Raw genomic sequence first — 25,474 nt, forward strand, 5'->3', positions numbered from 1 at the left:
GAGCTGTGGGTTCGGCTTGGATGAAGTTTGTTGTAGTCGCATTTCGCCATGTGTTTTCCGTCAGTTAGGCAGCTACTTCCACGTTTCACAGAGCCGATGGGTCGAGACTGGGGTTCCCAAGATCCGTCGATGCCCCATCAATCAAGTCGCTGTTAAGGAAGCTGGAGAATACAAACGATGCTGTCATCCCAGACAGGCCAAAGTCGCAAAGAGCTGGATTGCTGGTCAATAGATCATTGGAGGTATAGTTCGCTTCAACCTCTTGTGCGCTATTCTCAAATGGGTTGTTGTAGAGAAAGTCGGTTGTAGGTGAGCGAAGCCCATGCACACGCTGATCGGATGGGCCAGAATGATGTGAAGCATCTCGATTGTCTTCATCGGGAACATCACAACCCATACTACGCAATATCCGTACAAAAAGACGATAGTACCACAGGAGTGGAGGCGAGTGGTCTTGCAGCTTGTTTATGATCATCATACAGAGTCGGGCTCTATGCTTCGAAACGTCGACCACATGGGATGGGCATCCGCGCATGTTTGCGATCTGAACAGAGAGAGCGGCGAAAACAGCCGGCGCACTTGGTTTGTGAATATCTCTCAGCAAGGCTAATGTGCAGAGGAAGAACATACCTGCGCATCAATGCAAAAGGAAGAAGTTGCGATGATACAAGGTCCTCCAATATTCGCACGATTTGCACAGCTGCATCAAACACAATTGATCCGACCTTCATTCTGTCAGGATCATTTAAACCGTTCCGGCGTATTAAGATCTGCACGGTGCTAAGGTCTGTTAGAGGTATTTCTTCGAGGTGGAGGGTTCTTACAAGTAACTAAGATGAACCAGGGTAGCCCAGAGGCCATCTTCCACAGTAACTGCAGATTCTCGGTGCTGTAATTCTCTTGGAAGGGACGCTTTCCAGGATATAAGATCGTCCAGGCTTTTGCGAATCATTGATTCATTGGAGTTTGCTCCAGCTATGTTTAACCAGCATTTACTTGCTTCTGCAATGTTAGCAAGGCTTTAGCCGAGAGCACAACCAAGTGAACATACTTCGCGAATATAATTCTGTTAAGTGGATAATATAAAGGCGGCTTTCACGAGTGGGTTCTCGAAACAGATCAAAATCGATCAATTCATTGTCTGATGTTTCGAAATCATCTTCACCCAACATCTCTACACTGCAGTACGCATCGTTGATGTGCGGAGTTCGTCCTAGCATGATTGTTACAGAGATGTCATGTACCTATATAAATAAGTCAGCAAATGCCACAGTTTAACGCAGGGTATCATACGTAAATAATCCACCAAATCCTCCTCCATAGCTTTCTATTCCTCTCACTTAACCCCAAATAAGTTTTCCTAGGAAAGCGTCAGCCAGCTCAAAGAATCTTTCATCAATGACCAACCGTTGATGCAGCCCTAGTGAATGTGCTCGATTACATGCAATACCAGTCCAGTACCACATGTCCTTCTGTTCCATTGGGCTTCCCCACCAGAAAGACAACAGATAGACCGCTTGAAGAGTCGCTATAGCGTCAGATTCGTAGTTTGTGTCGTACAAGGTTTTCGCTCTTTGATAACATGTAAATGTTGCCAAATATCTATTTTCAAAGCCGGTCCGCTTGTAGACTTCTTCACTGCAATGATTGAGGGCCACGAAGTACACAGCTTGCAAAACCAGCGGTGACACCCTTCCAGCCTCGTACTTAAGCTGAAAGTCTGCTCGATCAAATATAGGACACTGAGGGTAGCACATCTCAAAGAAAACCTTAATCAAGTCGTCACTGGCATTCTTTTCGAAAGGTTTAAGCGCGCCAATGTCTCTCAGCTGCAGACGCTGGTTTCGAGAATGCTCTTCTATCTGTGTTTTCGTTGATTGCCCTAGCTGGCTGAAGTATAAGTGCTCGAGAGCATCCTCCCAAGTGCGGCCATTACGGGATGCACCTAAAGGGTCTCCCATTTCATGCAACATATAGTCAAGATTGAAGGAATCGCCGTAGTAGACCACCTTACTGTCTGAGCTCGGCGAGGAATAATGATAGCCTTGCCTTGGTGGTGGGGTACTTGACTGGAGATTGGATGGCTCACACGACCGTGCTTCAGCAGTAGTATTCCCATCACCAAAGCTTGGGCTACTAGTATTGATAATGGTATCTGAAGTGGATTCAACCGATACGGCACTGGTAGGATTACGTTCATTTTGCTGCTTTCGTGACGACCGACGAAGTGCCGGCCGAGTATCAGTGCTTTTATCATGATTTCGTTTATACCTGGATTATTTTAGCCTATTGTCCATTCGTGTTCTATGCGTAAAAGCCAAGTATGAAAGGCAAGCATACTTTCCACGTCTCGAAACAATGGGCTGGCAATCCTGCCCTACCAGTCGGCAGTATGTGCATGGTGCTTCCTCAGTTCGATCACACTTGACACGTCGCAAATTGCACGATTTACAAGCGACTTTGCATTTAGTCTTGGCCGTGGGCATCTTGGATTGGCTGGTTCTAGATAGTGTAGACGATGTGGATTGTTTCCATCAAGTCAGATGAACTCGGGAAACCTCGGAGCAGACCCTGTGACCACCCGGGTATTTCCGAAAGGGTCTATAGACAGTTCCTCAACATGTAGGGGTACCTATATATACTAGACTGCCAAGTTTGGAAGCTATGTCAATGCCTCTTGAAATATTACTAGATATCAAGCAGGGCCATAGTATCAATAGTTGACAAGTAGCAATTCATGTAGTTGAGCTATTGTTGTACCTATATTTTTCAAGGTGCCCTACTATTTACCATATACCCTTTGAACTACAGTATTAACAATAGCCATTTGATCAGTTGCAGCTTACTTCAATAAGGAGAAACCCTTCTCCGAACCCTTTCGGACATTCTAACATATCGGATTTCTAAAATTGCCACTCAGTCTCTCAATCTAGATCACTGTCTAAAACCAGGGTGACGTCCCATATGCCGCCGAAAGTTGTCATACCGCATTCCAGGCTTTCCCTCGCGCTCACGTCGTAGCTTGGAAGCGGGGCACCAGGAATACTCACAGAAATAACCCGTGGAGCTTCCGTTCCTGTGGACAGTGCTGTAATGCCGTTTAAGATCCTTCTTGGATTGGAACCCCTCCGTTCGGTCACATCCTGCGACGTCACACTTGTGAGGGCTATCGTGTTTGGATCTCTTGTGTTTGCTATGCAAAATTAGAACACGGATCAGAAATCTGCTTACAACTTCTGACTGCCACTTACTTGAGATGATATCTTTTGTCAAACACTCTATTACACAGATCGCACTGGAACGACTGTTGGGGGAGATCAATCGGTTGGCTGGAAGACGAAGTATCTTGTCCTGGAGTTGAAAGATCCGACGGTAATCCAGGTACAATATGTTGTGTCTGGGGCGAGTGTTGTTGGGAAATAAATTGCGGCGAATTGAAATTGCTATGTGCAGACTCTCCTTCCCGATATTGACTCTGATCAAGTTCCTGTGGTGGAGTGACTTGGCTCAAGTGATGGAGAGAATCATCTGACGCTGGCAGTGCCTTCGGACCCGTCCGATCAGCAGTATCGAGCCAGCGAGGGTCGACAGTCCCGTCAAGTGTTGTGTGATAATAGTTTAATACCTGTGGTGGCCGACCTACGCTATCTGATCTGGAGCTCGGTATAAGAGTAGAAACTCCGGGTACAGAAGGTTAAGGGCTATGTATTCTCTTGCCAGATGATTTCTCCAACAAGCAGCAAACGGCGCCGGGTTGCAGGATAGATCAAACTACGTGGGACCAGAGGGAACGATTCCACGTAGATGTACAAGGCGGGAAGGGGAGAAAGAGCACAATAGAACAATTTCGCAAGAATTCAGAATCGGAAACAAGAGGTAAAGAGCGGACGAGTGGCAGCTCCACTGCCCTGGAGAGGAAAAGAAAGGAAAGAAGCTTTAGAGATTGAGGGCGAAGCAGCAATATTTAACCTGGCTTGGTGGATGCCTCAGGTTGGCGAGGCTATGGTAGGCCTCAAAACGGGGATGTTTCATTGGCCGGGCCTTATGCATCTATTGCAGATCCTCGCCCTGGTGGGGGATCAACAGTAGGCCTCAAATCGTATATTGCTCATTGGGCCAGCTCTCATGCGAAAGGATGCAAAAGACGTCAGGAATGCATCGAACAGCCGTACGAGAGTTTGGGAGGCCTCAAAACCATAGGGTGTGGACCGTGTGGTTAGTTTGGGATAGCGGAAAGCATTTCCATCCTCATCCTCTTTGACAGAAGTACATCTCATACAATGTACTATAAGTTATGGTGTCCTCCCAGATAAACAGTTCCTTGCTTCAAGTCCACTCTATAATCCCCCGTGGCTTTTCTCCGGCATGCTATCTATCCTTGTTAGTGCCCTATAAGATGGCTTCAATCCCTACCCCCATCTTCTGCTGTACGCACATTACCCCTTACCGGCCGCAAATTTTGGGTCAGGAGAGCAAGTTCAACGAATTCCTGGAATGGGCTCACTGGACCGTGACGAGCGAAGTCTCCTCCGACTACGATGCTTCATCGACCGTACCCGAATACGCGGTACAGTTGGTAAAGCAAGTGAACTACGGCCCGCTGGAGGGCAGAAGATACTTCATACCACGTCGAGATCTCTCTGGGGCGGAATTTATCGAAGTTAGTGAGCAATGGCTCATCGAGAAGAACTTCCAGAAGTTGAATTCGTAGGTTTTATACCATGCTATCTATGAAAGGCAATTGCTAAGCGGAAGTAGTTACAAGAACTTCAGGTGTGCCCTGCACAACAAGTTCTTCGAGCTTAATCTGTATCGAAAGGATCCTGTCAATACTCACCACTGGAGGGCCAATCTGGCAAGACCGTCAAATGAAATTGATCTGTAGGTTGCGGGTTATGTTTAGCAGTCATACTATCGGGATAGATTGGCTGTCTCTTATACAATGAACATTTTGCGCGATGGCCATGGGCATTATCACTGATAATATATTTGTAGTTTGATCTAGCTTCCCATTTATTAGAAAACTAAAGTAACTACTGCTTGCGGTAAGCCGTATATTCACTGAGTGCTACTAACATCTGAGCATATACGCGAAGTATATCACTCCGAAGGGATCTCCAAGTAGAGTCCGCCAAGAATCACCCAAGGATATTAACAGTACTAGAAACCCGAATAGCAAAGAAGAATATTAAGAGAACAGACCTGCAATAATAAAGCAAAAACCAAAGTGATATCGATATACTAACGCTCAGCCCTAACGCAACCAGGCACTTGAAGCTTACCGCGAATACAGTTCAGTACCGCCACCTTTCCCGAATAGGCAAGATGCTCCCCCACATGAACCTTGCAGCGTTTACGGCTTCATCCAAGATAACGCTGCTATCACTCGACATATTACTCCCTCATTTCCCTCTTTCTTTCCTCCCCCTCTCCTCCCCCATTCAGACTGACACCAGTCTGACATGCCACAATGGCAGACAAAAAGACCCCGTAAGTCGCCACGCTCAAAAATATGCGAGAAACCAAAATTCCACGGCGAAATCATAACCCCTCCACCATCCCACTCGCCAACAAGCAAATCCCTAAGCTAGAAAAAAAACAAAAAACAAAAACCACCACCGCAAAGTAACTAACCAGCCGCTGAAAAACCAGAACAATAAACCCTGAGACTAACCCGCGCGGTATCCCCGTCGCCCCCTTCGTCGACAATGTAACCGACTACGTCTCGACGCGCGCAGACGTCGAGCCCACACTCCGCTCCTTCCAGGAGATGATCTCCAAGTACCAGTTCATGGAAGTAAACACACAACGACGGGCGGCGGGCCTCCGTGAAAAGATCCCGGATATCAAGAAGACGTTGGAAATGGTCAAGTTTCTCAAGATGCGGCGCGATAATAACGCCGACCCGCTGGAGACGAATTTCGAATTGAACGATACGCTCTATGCGCGTGCGACGGTCGACCCTGCGGACACGGAGGAGGTGTATCTTTGGCTCGGGGCGAATGTTATGTTGGCTTATCCGATTGGGGAGGCGGAGACTATGTTGACGGAGAAGTTGTCCACGGCGCAGTTGAGTCTGGAGAATTGTGATGAGGATTTGGAGTTCTTGAGGGAGCAGATTACGGTACTCTTTCCCCCTCTCGTGCTTCTTTCTGCCTATCTATATACGCTGCTTCAGCTTCTTAGAGCTAGTATATATGTGTGGTTCGGTGCTAACTTGTCGCAGACGATGGAGGTTGCTACGGCTCGTGTCTATAACTGGGACGTCGTGCAGCGTCGGAAAGACAAGGCGGAGGGCAAGGGCGACGAAGACGATGATACGGCAAAGGGCCCTTCGGGTGCTTAAGGCTCGTTTTCATGATTCTGCCTTTTTAATGACCTTGTCTGGCTTAGAAAACATTTTTTTTTTTTCATTTGCTCGGTTTGCGTATATCCTAGTGAGGGTTGGGATGAAACAAAGTGCTGCCTTGATTGGTGTAGATATAAGCAATTCTTGCTCTCTATTCGTCCGATGGGATCGATTATGAACTGAATAAAATAATAATGCACAAACTATGCTTCCTGCGCCGGGCCATTATACCGGTCTATCACAGAATGGACAAAAAGGAATTAATATATAGGCTGATGCCGCCATCATAGCCAGGAAAGCGGCTGGCCGAAAGCAGTTCATGTGTATATCACCGCCCAAACAATCATCAGTCATCACTTATAATATTAACGCAAAGGGGGAAAGGAAACAACCGAGGTGAGACCGTCGTAAACCATCTAAATCCATGCGATCTGTTCGAAAGAGAAACACTAAAAATGAAATAGATAATAAATATAAAGAGTTTAAGCAGAAGTCAAGCGGGGCACCCAAAGTAACATCCGTAGCGAAGAAATAGGCAGAGCCATAAGTCATGAGCCGATAAGAAAGGGTGTCTCGCAAGTAGTGATGGCAACATCGCAAGGTATGTCGATAGTCTGCCTACGATGCGCTTGTAACTGGTTCAGGTAGCATATCAGCATCAGACACTGCTCGATCGCGCAGCCGTCTTGAAACATCAATTTCTGTGTCGTCACCGACAAATGTCCACTCTTCACTGTCATCCATGTCATCTTCCTCCTGCTCGGCTGTGGTTTTAGCCGATGGTGTTGGGGAGAATGGAGTTGACGAGACAATCGAGCGCTGTCGAGCCAGTGTTTTGGCGTACTCCAGGTCACGATATATTGCTTGAATAGCCGTATCCACGCCGTTTTCCTGGTTGAATGTTAGCTAAGGAACCATGACAAAGGATAGCTCGGAGACTTACGCTCCGTATCTGTGCACCTAGCTCTCGAGCCTTTACAATCATTCTCTCACTATGGGTAGCCTCCCACAGAGCCCGCGAAAACACGCTTACATTCAACTTCTTCATACAGATACCCACGCCCAAGTCTTCGACGCGGGTGCCAAAGAAGAACTGGTCACCAAAGAACGGCTTAACGATGGTAGGAAGACCTGCCCGAAGGCTCGCTCCGGTAGTGCCAGCACCACCATGGTGTGCCGCTGCGTCGATCTGGGAAAACAGCCAGTCATGTGGCGCTGCTTGAATTTGGAAAATCTCCGGCGGTAAGGGAATCTCGACCTTCGCACTGGCAGGATCTCCTAGTCGATCTGACCACCCCTTCGACAGAATGCAACGGACATCGGCCTTTTGGACGGATTCAACCACAGTTCGTGTGAGAGCCGAAGGGTCAGATACGACGATAGACCCGAACCCAATGTAGACAATTCTTTTGCCATCGCTGCGGGCACGGTGAATGAAGTCAAGCAGGTCTGCTGGAGGAGTCCAATTGCTCCCCTCACTTAGGAACCAATATCCTGTTATACGTATCCAGTCCGGATAGTCCAATGGAGGGGCCACCACAGAAGGAGAATAGTTATAAAGGAAGGGAACCTTGTTCGGCTGCATCTTATCGAGAGTGGTCGCCTTTAGTCCGAGCTGCTTCTTTCTCCAACGATTGACCTGTCCCGCAATGGCTTTCCAGAAGACGGTGTCGAACATGACATAGGTGATGTAGTTGTACGCACCGCCCATCTTATTCTCCGGGACAGCGAAGGCATGCGGATATGCTCTTGTTCTGGACCACGGCATCGTGAAGGCACGGAAATAGGGTATTCTGAGTGCCTCGGCGATATGAATACCAGCCATTGCACTTGGAGATTCAATAAGAAGATCACTGTCCTGACAACTGACCCATGCTGAAGATAGAAGGTCGTCAATCCATCCTCGAAACTTGGTGGACGCCTCTTTCAAGAATGAATATGTAAACATTCCATTCTCCACGCATATTCTCATGAGCTCAGCAGGATCACCATCAACCGGGGCAAAGTCAATACCATGCTGCCTCACCCACGGTTCGAACTCTGCGTGGGTTGCAATTTTAGGTTTATGGCCTTCTGCTATCAATCCTTTACACAGGGCAATATACGGCTGCACGTCACCCCGCGAACCGATGGTAAGGCATGTAATGCGCAATGACTCGGAGGGCTTGAAGTTAATAATCGAAGCACGAGGGTCGTCAAAAATAGGATGAAGCTCCGATGACTCATTCACAGATGTGTGAGAGTCGTGCTCACCAGCTCCATCTAACCTAGCTTCCTGCAGCATGCGATGCTCTGCTTGGGCTGATTCGATCTCGTCTTTTTCCTGTTCTGCTAGCAGGCCAGATTCTAACAAAAACCTCATAGACTCGAGGCTTTGGTGTACTGTGACCGCACAATCATCTCGAGCGTCTGCCGTATTAAACTCGAAGAACAACTCTTCGTGTCCCCGAATGATGATGACAAGCCCCTGGTATCCAAACCGAAAGCCTTTCTCTTTCTCCACATTTTCAATGTCTTTAAGTGGTAGTATCAGCTTGGTGCGTGTTCCCGGAATAAGACTACGAAAACAAAGCTTTTTCTGGCTGATATATATTTTCCCGTAAAGCGGGAGGACACGATGGAGATAGGCGTAATAAGTAGCTTGCAGCCTTTCGGTTGGTGGCAAGGCGAAGTGGGCACGGAAACGATCGCCATGCTTAACACCATCTTCCTTGTCTTCAGGGTCAACATCCTGATCATCTGGTAGCACGCCTTCAGATTCTCCATAATGTCTGCGGCCACCGGCCCACATCCCGGAGACTTTCTCAATGTAACCCATTGATTCGCTTGCCAGAAGATTGCTCATTTGCCTTGACCGGTTTCTCAAATACTCTGCAAATCCGGCAGCCCGCTGAAGGGGATACGCACCAGCTTTGACCAGTTCATTCAAGGTTGGTGCTGATGAGTTCACCTTAGATGGGTGCTGTGTGCCCTGATCGGACTCACTGCTGGCATATTGCAGCTCCTGCCCATTTCTTTTAGCATCAGCGGTGTTGGGCTGCGTTGACCGCGCCGTTCCGTCTGAAAGCCGACGGCCTGTCCTGTCTCCATCGGAACGCCATTGTTGCAAGGTGTGGATTGTGGGGGACTGGAAAACATCACTTCGATTCAGGATCTGGCTAGCAGACTCTGTTGTTTCGGTCATCGACTGGAGAACCGCCGAAGCGTCTGTTGCTTGCTCGTAAGAATTGACAAATGAATCTGATAAATCCTTCTGTCGGGGAGACATTCCGATTCCATCGGGACCAGAGTTAGTATGGCCGGTACTTGCACTCCGTTGACGCTGCGTTTTGATAGTTCCATTTCCTCGAGATTGACTCAAGTCACTATTTAACGACCATCTGTTCCGGGACCCACGAGTGCGACTTTTAGGGATTGTTTGCTCCGGTCGGGGTAAAAGTTGGGACGCTTTCATCGGGCTCTCACTGATCAACCCTTTCACAAAGTTATATGCCTCCCGACCGGATTCAAAGAATGAGAAGTAATACTAGACCCAATGTTTAGTGACAACGTGGTTTTCGCTCATGAAAGACGTACCTCATCAATGGCATATGATTCATCACTCTCAACCACCCGGATTTTAAATGTCTCAGCAAGGTCGGTAATAGGGCTCTCCTCAATATCTATTATACTCTCAATAGGGAAGGAAATCTTGACACTGTCACCCTCATTGTGAGCTCGGAAGATAACTTTTTGCAAAGCCTTAACCCATTCTTTCGCACTGGCAGAGCTATCCGCTCTGAAATAATATGTTCGTTGATCTGTAGTGACTTGAAAATCTCGCACTTCCTTATCTTTGTCCTTTTGCTCAGTCAAAGCAGCAGAAATTCCATATCGAAGATCAACATGACCACTTGGAAAATAGAGACTGGACGGATCCGTATAGTAGGATAGAACGTCCCCTTTCAGGGAAAACCAGTACCGGTTGTACTTTGGATTCTTCCGGCCTCGTTTATGAAGATATCCCGACCTTATGGTAACGGCAGACCTTCTAGGCAGATATGCGTAAAAGCATATGTGCCCCTCCGTGACGTACATGTACCCCTGAAGAAGAATGTTTTGTAATAGGGAGCAGGCATACTCCACAAGTACTTTTTCTGGTTTTTCAAACCCAAACATCTCCTTCAGTCGGACAGAAAGTGGGGATGTAGATGACTGTTCAGACGTGCCATCGGTCACCGCCTTGACAGATGATAGAGGTTGTTCTGCTGATTGCGTTTTGTCCAAGAGAGCCTCCGCTTCAAGCATACGGCTGAGGATAGGAGCTGCGCGAGGAGTGGCACTCCGTGCGCGCCTAGGAGAAGGAAGCGGAGACATTTCATCGCTCGTCGGAGGCTCAGTTTGTATAGTTGTTTCTGCACCTTTACTACTCTTGGGATTCAGCTTCAAAGATCGTAAGAGTTTATTGTCAGATATCGACCTTCGATGGCGACGCCCTCTTCCTTCAGAGGAGCTTTGAGGCTTGAGAGTAGGTGATAGCGGAGAATTCTTCTTAATCGTTAATGAACCTTTTCCAGGTTGCTTCTGGGTTTGTCCGTCTGCCTCTCCCTCGCTGTCGCTCGATTCGTCAAATCGCGCATGAAAATCAGATTTGGAGCCGACGGCGGCAATCATCGAGAATATGGACTGGTGCATATACGGCAGCGGACCGTCTCGAGAGCCGGTTCCTCGAGGTGGTGCGGTATAGTCAACCTGGGCATCATGGTCGTCTTTCAACCGCTCCGGAAAGGCACTGGAAAATATGCGACTAGAAGAGATTGATTGTCTGCCTGCACTGAGTCTACGGTCGACTCGCCGCTTTGCGTCTTCTAGGAGAGGCTTCATGTTGGGCATCTATATCGGAGACGAGAGAATAAAGAGCGTAAACGAAGAAGAAGCAAAGTATTAGGAGGGTAAACAGGACTGCGAGCACGCGGGAAGTGATGGTCATAAGAGTATGGTGTACTCTCTTGAGTCAAGGGAGTGAGTTGTCCGCGCGAGTGACGAAGGCGGAAGGAGCTATGCCGACAGATGACCTTAGGTTAGCCATGTCATCAGTTAACTGCCCATAAATTTCTCGACAGGACGAACAAACAAAAAGAAAGGGGCTACAGGAAACATGGCAGAGCATACGAAAAAAGAAAAGAAAAATAAAAGCCGGGGAAGTACCCAAAACGTCTTTGTGTCCGCGAGCCGATAAGCGCTGTTTAGAATGGTATCGACGGCCCGTCTAGAACGGAGATGGAAGCCACCAAAGCAGGACACGGGGTAAGTTGTGAGTCATCACGAAGAGAGGAACATGGTGATCATACTGGAGACCAGCGACGAAAGAATGAGAGGAGCAGAAGCGGTCGACGAGACGCAGGGTGAATTCTAGGCACGAAGAGAAGGAAGCATGGGAGTCTGGAGTCTGGCGTCACTTGTCCATATCAGCTGTTCGCCTCAACTACCGGGAGCCAATCAGACTCGGTGCATGTGATTGTGGTCCACAAATGGGCCAATAGCAGTCAGTCCCTGGGTGGCTTATGTCATTCTCCAGGATCCGATCTGTCGGTAGATTTAATTAATTAACGGGGATGCGGTCAAGAAAGTCTGACTGCCAACAATAATACATACTGAGTACCCGTGAGGTAGTTCTTGTTTACTACATGCTCGTCCATGTTTTTTCTTATTTTTAACCTACGGTCATAATTAATCCTGTGACTCCAGGGGCTCATCCAACCTTTGGTAGGATTAGTACTAGTACATACGATGGATCACTGACAGTTGGACGACTAAATTAGTTCACGAGGCCCCATAATTGAGGTTTAGTGGCTATGCTTAATTGGCGAAATAGACTCGGGTTGATCGACACTCCTTACGGAGTAGTGGGCCTCTCAACTACTAACCTGGATCAGCCTGTTCTATCTGTGGTCACTCTCTTGAATACCACGGACCATGATGCTCCTTCTACGAACATGGTCATCCATGGAAATATTTTGCCAGTCATAACACTATTTATGGTTGCCAAGCATTATGCCTCAGTTTTCGTTTCTCTTCCACCCCTTACATCTGGTGGTCCCTCGAGCCCTTAAGTTACATACGTCCTAGGACAAGTTTACCAGACATAATACTCGAACAACAGAAATTCTACATTTCGTTCTTATGTACAGATGCTGCAGGGCTAACAGGGAGAAAAATAGAAGAAGGAAACAGAGGTACTAAAAGAAAACCGTAAAGCTCGAAGAGGCCATTGCAGGTATCATCACGCCTTCATGCATAGCAAATACCATTTAACTTTTGGTGGGAAAGGAAACAAGCGCAATCATGATTCACAGAATCAACCTCAAGCAGACTTATCTGATTTCTTGCGCTTCTTCTCTTCCTTGCTCTTACTCGACTTCTTCGATTTCTCAGCCTTCTCCACTCCGTCCTCTTTCTTAGATTTCTTCCGCGGCTCAGCACTGGGCTGGCTACCTTCTCCATCTGTCTGATGGAGCTTTCGCTTCTTGTCTTCCTTCTCCTTACGTGACTCCTTGGGTACCTTGAATGTCGGCTGCTCTCCCTCCGACTCCTCGGAACTGCTTCCAAGGGTCTCCGGTGGTCCCTGCTCGCTACCAACGGGTCGGAAACGCATCTTGAGGTGCTTGGGCTGCTTCCTTGGAGGCTTGATCTGCTCCTTGGCTGCTTCCAGCACCGTGTCATTTTCCTCAGATCTTTCAGGAAGGTTGATCAACTCTTGGACATGATAGCTCCGGATACCGTTTGTGGATGTAGTGTAGTATGTTTGAGATTTCGAGTCGTACAAAAGAAGTGCCTTTCCGCCCACATCGCTCTGGGTTATACTCTCCGCTGGAATTCCGTACTGCACACCTTCGTGCTTCATGACTGGCTCGCCCTTCATGACCTTGCCCAATGAGATCTCCTTTACCTTAGACAGAGGCAGGAATGCAGGAGCGGTGATGTGATAGACTTGTTTGCCGCGCAGATCGGAAAGAAGGGAGGTAGTGCCGGATGAGGGGGGCGACTGCTTCTTCGCAGCTTTGAAACCAGAGGGTGCCCGGTAGGGTTGACGTGCCTGGAAGGAGACCTTAGAGGACCTATGTGTACCGGATTAGATTTGAAGCTACTATATTGCATGACAAATGCTCACTTTTTCTTGTCCTGCGTCTCGGAGGCAACGCTGTCATTATCACCGTCGCTCTCGTTGGAGCTGTTCTCGGATTCCGAACTCGAGGAAACCTCCGCTTTCTTCGACACTTCAGGAGAGCTGGAGCGACTGCTCTCACTATCCGAGGAGATTACTTCCTTCGACTTGGGGGCCATTGTGTCTTTCGCGGGATGTCTGAACAGTATGTTCGTTGATGCGAAAGATTGCGGAGCAAAAAAAAATGGAGCTTGCGATGCGGAACGCCAAGCCTTACAGAGCAAAGTTGGTTTTCGCAAGACGAGAGGGGATATTTAGGAATAAACGCTAGATATTTCACAGGTGCAATTGGCGATCGTATTGAATGAAACTCACAGAGCAAATATTCTTTACGAATTAAGAGAACGACGTAGTTCTTGTGAGAGCGATAACCTTTTTTTTTCTGCTCCGCGAAGCACGGACCACCATCAAAGTCCGCGGTCTCAAATATGATCTTCTAAAAAAAGTGCCGCCAACGTCGTTCCCCCGGTCTTTGCGACGCTGACGAATGACCTCGAAATTTAGTCATTCTTATTGTGGTTTTAGAAAATATGAAGAGAAAGGCGGAAAAGCAACAGGCGGCCGGTGCGCAACGCCTCACTATCCTCATTGAAGAAGTCTACTGACATGGCTTTCTTTAGCACCGGCCCCGATGAGTGCCGTTGCGGCGCGTAAGGCTCGTCAGCAGCAAATGCAGGCCGCAGTAGCTGTGGCGAAACCTTCACAACCAGAACCAGCGCAGGAGCCACCGGCGAAAAAACCACGACGTTCGCCAGAACAAGCGGTGCCAACCCCGCCTGCCAGCGGAGAACCTCAGGGACGGACAACGCGCTCCTCAAAACGGAAAGCTGAGAGCTTAAAAGCTAGTAAAGCGGTGGAGAGCAAGGAGAAAACGCCTTCGGTTGAATCTAGTGAACAATTGCCTGTTCGCACGTCTCCCCAGGAACCCGAGGACCAGTCTTCTTCAGACGAAGAAACTGAAGAGCAAAATCCAATTGTGGGAGAGGATGATGCCGGAATCGCTCCTCTTAGAGGTGATGTTGATGGGTAAGTGTTAAGGTACTAGCTGCTGCATTGGGCATAGACACTGATGGTCTGTAGTTACGAGTCTCCCGCTGATACTTCTGGGCCTGTCCAAGAGTTCCCTCTATCGAAAACTCGTTTGAGCAAGAGCAATATAGTCTACAGCGATGAACATACACTGTGTGTCCGTATAAGGGAGAAAATGAGTCTGGTGTTGATTGGTCATTACGATCTGTGGGTGAAGCGCGGTGTCGTTAGCGTCATGGGTGCGAAACTACACCCTTCTCCACGACTTTACCGAGTTTACGCCCCGTCTACACATTCATTACCCGTGATCAAGTGCGTATCAGGGGTTGATGGGGCGGCAGAGATTGAAGTTAAGTCATGCCACAGTGGTATCTATCGCCTCAGGGATCTGTCTCCTCTATATCGGCGGATATGGAATGGCAAAAATACTTCAGCGGACAAACTCACACTCAGAAATGCCCCATCTTCCGCTAAGAGGACGTTCTCCGTTGTAAGTGGATCTTGTTACCCTGATATCAGGTCACTGAATTGACAATTGGTAGCTGTACACGTCTGCAGACGATTCCTTCAAACGGCATCTCCGGCCATTACATCTTGAGAAGCAATGGAGCTCAGCTATCAAATCGCTATCTCAGCGAGGTGGTCGATTAAAGGCACTGATCTGTGGCCCCAAAGCTTCTGGAAAATCCACCTTCAGTCGGTATCTTCTTAACCATCTTCTCAGCCCGGCACCGCAGACTGAAACGAATTACTGCAACACTGATGGCGTCGCCTTCCTTGATCTTGATCCCGGCCAGCCCGAATTCTCTCCCATGGGACAAGTGTATCTGGCGCATCTCCGGTCACCCGTCTTTGGCCCCCCATTTTCCCACCCATCGGTAGGTAGTTCCCAGGAGGGAACCATCATCAGAGCCCACCACATTGGGGCGACATCGCCTAAAGAGGACCCAGACCACTACGTGCTCGCTGCCATGGACCTCATGGATCGCTACCGTGCCTTACTGGCAAGCTACCCCCAATGTCCGCTGATCATCAACTATCCGGGATGGATCTTTGGACTTGGTTTAGAAGTTGCGACATGGCTCGTTAGATCCCTCGGCTTGTCCGATGTCGTATACATGAGCGAGAAAGGTCCCACAGAGGTCGTGATGCCTCTCGGCCAGGCAGCTCAAGAAGCTATGGTCCCTGTGACCATCCTCCCGTCCCAGCCAACCGACTTCGTGAGCCGGTCCAGCGCGCAGCTCCGGTCCATGCAAATGCAGTCTTACTTCCACATGACTCGCCCCACCGAAATCAGCAACCCGCTGTGGTTAGAGAAGCCAATCTCCCGGACCAAACCATTCCACGTTCACTACGCCGGACCCAAACAGGGTATCAAAGGTGTTATGGTCATGGGCTCCCAGATCGACCCTGATATGGTCCGGGAGGTCCTGGACGGAGCTATTGTCGCCGTCGTCGCCGTGGAGTCCCCCAAAGCGATTCTCGGCCAGAATGATGGCCCCGGTCTAACAAATCACCACCCTGCCCAATCCACAGATGCCGATGTCACCATGGACGATTCCATCGATACACTGATGGAGGGAGGTACTTCCCAAGACCCCATTAACCCATTCATTGATGCCAACATCGCTCGTACACCTACCGAGAACCTACCCTACCTCTTCGTGGGCTCCGGCAGCAATAACCCTCTCGACCCGAAAGCATCTCGCTGCTTGGGTCTAGCTCTTGTGCGCTCCATAGACGTCTCCTCGCAGCGGCTGGAGTTGGTCACCCCCATTGCGGGATCCGCGATCCGCGACGCCCTCGAACAAGGCCACGGCATCGTCCTTGTCCGGGGCCAGCTCGACAACCCCAACTGGGCTATCAGCGAAGATTACTACGCCGCACGCGCCGAAGAGAGACGCTATCGGGAGTCCCTCGAGAAGCTCAAGAAGACCGACGCCTCCACCGACAAAGAAGACAGCATCCTCGAGCCAGAGCAGCAAGCCCGGGTGTCTGCGATCCTCCGGGACCGGATTCGACGGGCCAGCAATGTACCCTGGATGACGGTAATTGAAGACCACAGCGGCCAGCAACGAGAGGCCGCGCAGCGGGAGAAATCCCTGTGGAAGCTGCGCAAGAAGGCATACCCCGGCAGCGATAGCGAAGGAGACTGGTAGTTCATGCAGCCGTGTAGGTGATATTCTCCCTAGTTATTATCTTCTACGGTGCGAGGAGCATATATATGTGTGGTGATTTTCCTGTAAACTCAAACGATACTCCATCACCGTATACCCAAAATCATGTATGTATGTATGTATGCATTTACTTGATAATGAGGAACGACCATCGCCGGCCCGCCAGCCACAGTGGAAAATCATTCCCTAAATCCAACCAAACAAATCTTCACCACGGGAAAAAAAAAATAAATAAAAATAAAAAAAATACAAACCATCCCCATGACCTCACGACTAGGATCACTTCTCTTAAACAAGCCCATGGCATCGGATCCTGCAGCCAAGACCGCGAAAAAAGACCCATTATACGAGCAAAAGAGTTACGCCATCACCACGCATACAGATTACCTACGGTAGCCAGATACTAGTTAGATAGAATGCCCACCACGCAACCCCAAACATGAAAAACAACAAAATTAAAAATTAAACATTAAAAATAAAACCCCCCCCCTTCCACCCAAACAAACACCAGCAATTATAAACAAACCCAGCCACGAAAACATGTACGTATGATCTGTAACTCGATCCACCAGGGGCGCAAGAGATGAACTACTGCAGGGGACAGGCAGAAAATCGCTCAAAATGTGGATTCCACAATTTATGGAACAAGACTCAGGTTAGGTTAGTTACCTAATGCGAGGCTTGACGGAGCAGCACGAGACAAATAAACAACAAAACAATCCTTGTCAGTCCAGTCTAGAACACTTGCATTTTGCTTGTTGCTTATTTTTCGTGGTCGGAAATCTCGACTGCATGCATGTCTCACTTGGGCTGCCTATTCGAGTTAAATACTTATCCTCATGGATGGACCGGGATCGGTCCGAGTCTTGCGATTGTTTCGGAGGGAGGTTTATGTGGAATGCTTGGGGGTGGTGGTGGTGGTTGTTATTGTTGTTGTTGTTGTGGCTGTTGCTGTTGTTACATGTCTACGGAGGACTGAGTTTGAGGATCCATATCATGATACAACTTGAAGTACAACTACATACAAAGGTCATTCAACCGAAGCCGCGGTAGAAAATTAACAGATCCATAGGTATTATCCGTACTTAGGAATAAACTCCGTTTTTTACTAACCCGCTTGACGAGAAGCACAGGCCAGAAAAGAATTCAGGCACCACTTCAAAGTTCACGGTGGATGTCAACGGTTGATCCACCACTAAGACGGCCAAGTCCTTCATCCTTGAGAGAGGGCGCTGAAAGAAGAGTATTGTTAGTACTAGTGCTAGTATAGCCGAAGCTTCCGCCGCACCGTGGATGATGCCTCATTGGAGATGCAGTTGGCTACTCCCGTCGTCGGTCTACTAGCTTCGATGGACGAAGCGACAAATAGTCAATGACATATACAGCCTACGATTATCCACCGCCGCCCGCGAGACAATGCAGAACAGAAAATGTACGTCGGGAGAATGACACGCAGCGAGTCGAGATCATTGGTCCCTCGTGAATTCAGCTAAGACGGGAAGTTCTCAACGGAGCCAAATGCAGGCAGCAAATCATGAGCATAGATTGCCACGTGGAGACCGTAGTTCTTACCCAAAAGGTACCGTCACTGAAGTTGTCTGGGCGCCGCGGTGGATACATTTGGCAAGGAAGGCAACATCATGGATCCCAAGACCCAAGCTGGTTGTTTTGGTGAGAAGAAGTGGAGTGAGGTCGTGTGCTTGCTTACCATTCTGTGAATCTGTGGTGGTTCTGTTATTGTAGTACGTACCGTAATTGTATGTACGTATGTAACTAAATCCATACTTACATACATACAGTATGCCTGTAAGCAAGTTCTACTCACGACTAGCAGTCGGGTAAACCTACTTCATCCGTCCGGAACGTCGATTTTACGTCGTCTCTGCAGGAACCTCTGCAATGGAATGGCATGGAATACTATATCCCCAGGACTATAGTATATACTAGTATATAGCCTGTTCGGATATATACCGAGTAACCCTGTCTCCATTCGCAAGTGTCCAGGTGTTAAGGCTGATTACGGACGTGGGTGTTTCAGATAAGGATTATGCGAGATTAGAGGGCGGTGGATAATGATTAAGTACGGCTGGGGGATCATTTTAATCGGACGGGTACGACTCCGTAGTGAAGAGAGGATGAGAATGATATCGGTAATATCTCAAATCAGCTTCACTTCGGGTCGACAATCGCATTGTATTGCAGATACGGAGCTTTATCGGTATCGAATTATGCATCATCTCCATCGCGCTCAAGATCTATCACATCGCTCAGCCTGATAAGAGAGCTACGACCTTCACATGTCTCAAGCCCTAATGCGGCGACCAAGTTGATCCATGGCATTAACAGGGACTTCCTATAGGTATGGATAACGTACGACATGACCACCCGACCAGTAGTTCGCTATGTAGAATGTAAGGGAGGGATGAACTTAGAGGACGCACTGTCCACCCTGCACCGTGACATTGGGCGACAGGGAATCCCGCCGGTCGCATCCAACCCCAGCCGCATTGATTCGTCCTAAGAGCTCAGGGTTAGTTCGGTGTTATTTCGCGCGAAAGCTCCCGGAATCCCTTACCAGAGTCGCTTCCAGACGACAAGTCCCCGTTCCAGACACACACAAACTCGCGCTCTCTCTCGCTCTCTCACCGATGATCCCGAGCTCGCATGGGTAATCATCGGTAGTTGGAATCTGGGGGGGCGAATTGGAATGGCCTCGGGGCCTCCCCCGTCTGTCAGTCTCGTGACATCCCGCTAATTATCATCGACGGGGAGCTGCACTCCGCATGCAGCAACAAATGTAGGTTAGTGATTCTAGTATCTACTCGGAGTAGTGTATGTACAAGAGTACGTAGGCAACGACACCCGCATGGGCTCCTCCCAAGATTGGGCTGAACCCGGTTTACCACACGGCGAGGTGGAACCATGAACCAGGAGTTCTGTCGATGCTAAAATATTCTTTTTTTACTCTGGGTTCTACCGTCCATGGAGCCTTTAACTTCCTGTTACCAGAAGCAGTAACGAGTAGCATCTGATTGTCGGTTTGAGTGCCGCGTTCCGAGTCCACTGAAACGAAAAAGGTTATTTTTGCTTCCTTCTAGACCTCTGGTCCTCGTAGCAAATCGGAAGGCCAGGAATGTAGTGACAGGCTCTCGACCGTCTGACAGTGTGTGTGATGTGCACCGAATCACGGAGTATATCCTCGTCTGTACTTTTCGTTGCGCTTGAGGAAAGATTATTTGGTAGGAGTCTACGGAGTCAACGGTAATCAATCCGACCCCAGGGAAAGGCCGGTTGTTTGTAGTTGAAACCCCCTTTTGTTAGTACTTAGACTTTTAATTTTTGTTTTTTTCTCTTGTGTATTTTCCCATGAGGATAATACTCCGGACTCCGAGGTGATTTAACCGTAGGTAGTCTTTCCTTCCTCCCACCGAGGTTTCGAGATGGAACAGCTAGCGGACTTAAGAAACAGGACAAACTCCATTTTAAGGGCTGAGGCAGCAAACGTGAATCCCCTCCTGGGACATGTGACAGCGTCTAGCCTGCTTCGGATCCTATCTCGTGGAGCCTTACTCGATTGGGGTTAGCTTGAAGACAAATGGAGAGCAGGACGAAAACGGTTCCAACCGTAAGTTACGGAAGGGTTACCCAACCCTAGACCTCCGGCATGATTATTTACCATGGCTGTGATTTGATTACTCCCAGATCCGAAGAATGGACTGATTACCTTGAGGCTTATCGCGATTTTTCAATTCCAGACTCCAGAGAAGCAGTCGACGGGGATCATGCCGATAAAACCAGGGAACAGCCCTGGGACATAGCGGGACAGCCGGCATTGGGACGGCAAATCGGTATTCCTGACTTGGGGATGGGTACTACGGATTTTCAATTCTTCTTGGAGTTCTCTTATTTGGTGTTATTTTTTTTATTTTTTATTTTTTAATCTATTTTCTTCCCTTTCATGGTCACCGGGCAAAATAAATCCATTGACAATTTCCCCTGATAATCCTATTTTATTTTCAGACGAGCATTTTTATATAGATAAAAATATATTTCCAAACAAAGAAGAAAAAGCCTGTTTTTGAAGTGCCTTGCTGGAAGCAGTCAATAATCGTCATTAACGTACTTTTTTTATTTCTCGGACAGTTGGTTGGAAGAGTGGGAAGAAAAGCAAAAAAGAAAAAAGAAAAGAAAAGAAAAAAGGAAAAAGGAAAAAGGAAAAAAGAAAAAAGAAAAAAAGAAAAAAGGCAAAGAACGGCGGAAAAAGGATAAGGATGGATCTGCGATTGACTTCTTCCATTTCCCGTTCTACAAACCTTCGATTGCGTAAAGAAATCGGGGAGCATCGATTTTAGCGGCCAGACACCGTCCCGTCAAATTGGGTACGGAGAGATTCCTTCCAGTCTGGCAAGCCTGTACAAGCCTTGGGTGTTTTCCCGAGACGTTCTTGGTAACTTCTTTACCACCGGTATGAATGAATGAATGAATGACCATTCCACCGTCCCTACTTTTCTTCTCTTCCCCTTGAATCGATGATCTCTCCTGAAACGTCTCGGCCTGATTAAGCGAACAAGTATAATTTCAATCTACTACTAGTCTACTCGTATCATCAACATGGAAGATTATCGAGTTAAGTTCGGTGTAACTAAGTATGGGCTGGGGGAAGACCGTTTTCTGTCGGGGCTCCATCCGACTAGTTGGCCAAGAAGTGAACGATCTCAGCTAGTTTCATTCACCACAAGCGAACCAGATACAAAAGAATTGGGTTTAGTTTTATTTATTTACTCCGTTTGACGAGGAATTGTGTTAGCGCTGAGAATCTGAATCAAACAATGAGAGATTACGTCGTACGAGGGAGAGACCCTTTCGTAATAGTATATTCGATGGTGAGCCAAAATTCCTATAGATACAACAGTACAGTACTACCCGATTCCATTCCGTAGGGACAATACTAATAAGGGAAGGTACTTCCAGGAGTTTAGGGATCTCTGTAGGTCATTTTATATGTACGTACATTTAATGTAGGTGTGTATGTATGTATGTATGTACATATGTACATATGTACTAGGGCAGTGAGTCGAATGCATGAATGAATGTTCTGCCCCTCCAACCTTACCTCCATACATCCCCAGGATGTAATCGGTTTGTATGGACGGGAAGAAATCATTCAACAGTGAAAAAGAATTGAAAAAGGCCTAGTGGGGGACAGGACTTGAGGCTTTTGTTTGGGTCAAAGGTCATTGGGCCTCTTGCTGTTCTCGGCCTGAACCATTACAGTACCGAACGATACCGTACGCAGCCGATGGGGATCCACATTGGGAGTCTTTCCACCCCCCCTTCCTTTTGATCCATTAATCTTGCATAGTAACGATCCTGCCAGTGGAAAAGTAGACTCGTCGGTTCTTTCATCTTTAATATTCGCCTCCTCTCCCTTCGTTTCTTTCCTTCCTTTACGTCCGGTTTCTTGGTCTGCAAGCTGGCCTTTGCAGCCCTTCCCCCCCAAGCGACGACGAGGGTGTCGAGTTGTTTGCAGTTAACACGCTCTCGCTCTCTAATTTTGACTTGCTTTGGTCTGGAAAATCCCCCCCGGTCCAGCCAGATTGAAACCTACATACATTCCGCACTCTCTATCTCAGTCTGACTTCAGTGTTCGACCCTGCGTCGTTGCGACAACCACGATCTTCGCCACTTGATTCTTCATTCTCGGAAAGCATGTATCGAAATAATGGTCTAATATGGTTGTTGGATACTGCTAGACGTTAATACTCGTGGATATGGATTTCATTGTAAGTCTGAACTATATTTTCCGGCGTGGACGCAACAACGCTATCGCCCTTACTATCCCATCCGTCCCCTTGGCTCTATCGCATCGACGTAACAATGTGTATTATCCACTGTTACCCACTTTCCTACGGTGCTTTCGATCGTCCTCATGAATTGGTCTGTTCCCAATTCATGTGTTGAGCGCACCATGGTCGCATGGGACCTCTCCAGAATGATGATCTCATCATTGTTCGCCTCCCTCGCGCCGTGGGGTTTCCAACAGATGCTCGTATTTCTCGGAGAGTTACTTGTCCAAAACTAACAGGTCGTTCACTAGCTCTCCTTGACGCATTTCTGCGAGGTGCATGGTCCCACCTCGATCATCTGCTCGCAGGTCTTGCCATTCTCCTGCTCGCAATGCTACCCAGACAGATCCGACTTCTCTCCCGCCGATACCCCTGCAACTTCTCATGACACTGTATCTTCTCATCTACAGAGCCCTATTTATGGCAAGGACTCCAGTTCAACCAAACTTAACGGAAAACTTCCCGGCAAAGCCGACTTCGAAAAAATCGAGGACCACCCTTACTTCATCAAGCCGCAGGCCAATTCAGCTGAAGCCCAGCAGAGATTGAATCCACTCGGAGGCGCAGAAGGCGATACCTGCGCAAGCTGTAGCTTGACATTGCCAGAAAATGTGAGCAAGCAGCTCCCCCCCGGCGCCCCCGGTACGCCGAAGAGCGATGGCAAAGGGAAGAACGGAAGTCCCGTTTTGCGCTCCAGAGAGGTCGTCTATTCTTGCGGCTCAAGCCACTCCGAAACTGAAGACGGCGTACACGACCCGCATGTACACGCCTCCTACCCCGAGTCTTTACATTCCTCCTCGGTTGCATCCGATGCCTCTTGCCACACACATATTCTCACCTATCTCTCGCTACGAGGCCCTCCAAATCCAGCAGATTATGCTCTTCTCCGACGTTCTTCTATTCGAACCCTGAGCTGTGAACTCCTCCCACAAGGTGCTTCTTCCGGTCCCTTATGCTTTGGCGACTCCTCTGCAGGGTATACGGTCGCATTTGTCTTTCGCCTTCCGGATCCGATGGCACGCGGGAAACGACGCAGCTATGCATTGGTTGCACTGGCCGGCAAAGACACTGGAAGGGCGTTCCGTGCTTGTCCGGTGATATGGCGCGCTTTCGGCCGAATCTCGGCGGGAATCGTCAAATCGGCTGAGAAATATCAGGAGGAAGAAAAGCGCCGTGAAGAGCAGAATAGAGGACCCGATCGAACGAACAATAGACAGTACACCCCAGTCTCTTCCTTCCTCACCGGCCGCGCCCTTGATCCAGATGGTCAGCTTCGCCGCCCTGGCCAGGTGAAGGCAAGAAATCTCAGCGAGATCGTGGGCAACCAGTACATCTTTGCAGAAATCCACGCAAACTTTGTCGCTCTCTTGCAACAGCTAGGCTCGATGTTCGGAGCCGACCCCATTTCCGAAGAACGATTCGTTTGTAGTACGATACGTGACGGCGAGGACACGCGACGGTCTTCAGTCGTGAGTGGCAATAAACCAAAGGCGTCGCAGAAATACGAAGATAGCGACCTTGGGATGTCTACACTTGATATATCTTCGGGTCCCAAACCTATCCCCATCGCACCACGCCGATCAGTTGTCGCATAAACCAGATTGATGGTCGCTATATCAAACTTCGTTACATAACAGATCACGGTACCACGTGCATCTTTGCAATATCCCATTATAAAGGAGTGGATATTGCTTCATGAATGACGGTCAATGACAATGACCTGTTTTTGTTCTTTTTCTTTTGTTCTTTTTTTTCCCTAGCCTTTGTGACATTGACGGACGGATTCAACATAGACTACGGCGCCTTTAAGATGGAAGCGGAGTTTCGGTTTATTTTGGGCAACATACCTCGATTCCAGTTTCTTTACTTCTTTCCAAGCGTGGGTGGACACACGATCTAGTTTTGCTCGATTCCCTTTCAACTTCGAATACGCACTTTACTACTCTTATTTTTTTTTAATAATGCTAAGGGGAGAGGACGAAGCTGGCAAGCACTTTGGTTCATGATATGAATGTCGTTACGAAAGCGATGAACGAAACGCTCGCGCGACATTTGACATGCTTGTATGTATTCTATCTCAACTGGGCCCTTTCTCTGGGTTTGAATCAATCACTATGATTTAATCGAGAAGTGTATATCTGTAGACTTGCTCCTCTATTTAAGAGGAGATAACGAATTGATAAATCTAGAGTACTATCGCAATCGAAGGTCGATCTAGATAGAATAGCATTGCCTTGACACTGGATAGAACATCCCCCAGTCATTTGCTCATGAATCAGCCATTTCATTCAATATTCCACCGAAGAAAGCCCGGAAGTATATATATATTATATTGTTGGGGGGGGAGGAGAGAATATCCCAATGCACGACATGAAAGGCCCCAAAACCCAACTCCCATGTGAGTTGGTCGATGGTACACTACTAGTGGTTATGTGTATATAAATTTATATACACGTTCACTCGTGTTGTAGTAGACCGCATCGCACTAAAACACAGTATCACTCCGGGAACCCATCCATTCTATATCTGCGACACAGCGACCCAAATTTATCAGTGGTAGAAACTTCCTGGGGTCTTCCAAGAAGCATAACAGTCTTCAAGGTTAGCGTTTAGTTCGACCATCGTTTGCTAGCGCGCAGGTGGCGTCCTTGGATATCATTATGCTTCGTATCTCGTCGAGGGACTTGCTCTGCTCCAATTGTATAGGTGAGCACGCTCCCCTCTCCGTCTTATATGGTTAAGAGCATGCCAATGCAAGTGAGGAAGTGAGTGCTTAAGAAATGCATCATTTAGATGTCAGATTTAACAAGGGGTTGACCGATAGGCAAAATGGTGGTGTGATCATGTTAATCGATCTGAAGATTATGAA

General features: G+C 48.1%; 8 protein-coding genes across 8 annotated transcripts; 4 read left to right on the forward strand and 4 right to left on the reverse strand.

Moving 5' to 3' along the window:
• Nucleotides 1–85: 85 nt before the first annotated feature.
• ABOM_007475 (fungal specific transcription factor domain-containing protein) lies at nt 86–1,220 on the reverse strand (the record flags this gene model as incomplete). Its single annotated transcript, XM_022534604.1, has 4 exons — nt 86–578; nt 631–780; nt 825–1,002; nt 1,052–1,220. 4 exons carry the CDS (start codon nt 1,218–1,220, stop codon nt 86–88), a joined length of 990 nt encoding a protein of 329 aa, XP_022388387.1.
• A 120-nt stretch (nt 1,221–1,340) lies between these two features.
• ABOM_007476 (fungal specific transcription factor domain-containing protein) lies at nt 1,341–2,486 on the reverse strand (the record flags this gene model as incomplete). Its single annotated transcript, XM_022534605.1, has 2 exons — nt 1,341–2,271; nt 2,341–2,486. The coding sequence occupies 2 exons, from the start codon at nt 2,484–2,486 to the stop codon at nt 1,341–1,343; spliced, it is 1,077 nt and encodes a 358-aa protein (XP_022388386.1).
• Nucleotides 2,487–4,396: 1,910 nt separating this feature from the next.
• Nucleotides 4,397–4,885, forward strand: ABOM_007477 (uncharacterized protein; the record flags this gene model as incomplete). The annotated part of the gene is made up of 2 exons (XM_022534606.1): nt 4,397–4,707; nt 4,759–4,885. The coding sequence occupies 2 exons, from the start codon at nt 4,397–4,399 to the stop codon at nt 4,883–4,885; spliced, it is 438 nt and encodes a 145-aa protein (XP_022388385.1).
• A 585-nt stretch (nt 4,886–5,470) lies between these two features.
• On the forward strand, nt 5,471–6,346 carry ABOM_007478 (tubulin-binding prefolding complex subunit PAC10; the record flags this gene model as incomplete). Its single annotated transcript, XM_022534607.1, has 3 exons — nt 5,471–5,490; nt 5,653–6,124; nt 6,227–6,346. The coding sequence occupies 3 exons, from the start codon at nt 5,471–5,473 to the stop codon at nt 6,344–6,346; spliced, it is 612 nt and encodes a 203-aa protein (XP_022388389.1).
• Nucleotides 6,347–6,967: 621 nt separating this feature from the next.
• On the reverse strand, nt 6,968–11,212 carry atg26 (UDP-glucose:sterol glycosyltransferase; the record flags this gene model as incomplete). The annotated part of the gene is made up of 3 exons (XM_022534608.1): nt 6,968–7,240; nt 7,293–9,875; nt 9,926–11,212. The coding sequence occupies 3 exons, from the start codon at nt 11,210–11,212 to the stop codon at nt 6,968–6,970; spliced, it is 4,143 nt and encodes a 1,380-aa protein (XP_022388388.1).
• Nucleotides 11,213–12,692: 1,480 nt separating this feature from the next.
• ABOM_007480 (DNA-directed RNA polymerase I subunit RPA34) lies at nt 12,693–13,672 on the reverse strand (the record flags this gene model as incomplete). The annotated part of the gene is made up of 2 exons (XM_022534609.1): nt 12,693–13,446; nt 13,500–13,672. 2 exons carry the CDS (start codon nt 13,670–13,672, stop codon nt 12,693–12,695), a joined length of 927 nt encoding a protein of 308 aa, XP_022388348.1.
• Nucleotides 13,673–14,083: 411 nt separating this feature from the next.
• grc3 (putative RNA processing protein Grc3) lies at nt 14,084–16,741 on the forward strand (the record flags this gene model as incomplete). The annotated part of the gene is made up of 4 exons (XM_022534610.1): nt 14,084–14,117; nt 14,174–14,579; nt 14,634–15,072; nt 15,125–16,741. 4 exons carry the CDS (start codon nt 14,084–14,086, stop codon nt 16,739–16,741), a joined length of 2,496 nt encoding a protein of 831 aa, XP_022388349.1.
• Nucleotides 16,742–22,727: 5,986 nt separating this feature from the next.
• On the forward strand, nt 22,728–24,200 carry ABOM_007482 (folliculin domain-containing protein; the record flags this gene model as incomplete). The annotated part of the gene is made up of 2 exons (XM_022534611.1): nt 22,728–22,808; nt 22,857–24,200. The coding sequence occupies 2 exons, from the start codon at nt 22,728–22,730 to the stop codon at nt 24,198–24,200; spliced, it is 1,425 nt and encodes a 474-aa protein (XP_022388346.1).
• Between the last annotated feature and the right edge of the window lie 1,274 nt (nt 24,201–25,474).

The sequence above is a fragment of the Aspergillus bombycis genome (assembly GCF_001792695.1).
Source record: "Aspergillus bombycis strain NRRL26010 chromosome Unknown contig00052, whole genome shotgun sequence".
Taxonomy (NCBI): Eukaryota; Fungi; Ascomycota; class Eurotiomycetes; order Eurotiales; family Aspergillaceae; genus Aspergillus; species Aspergillus bombycis.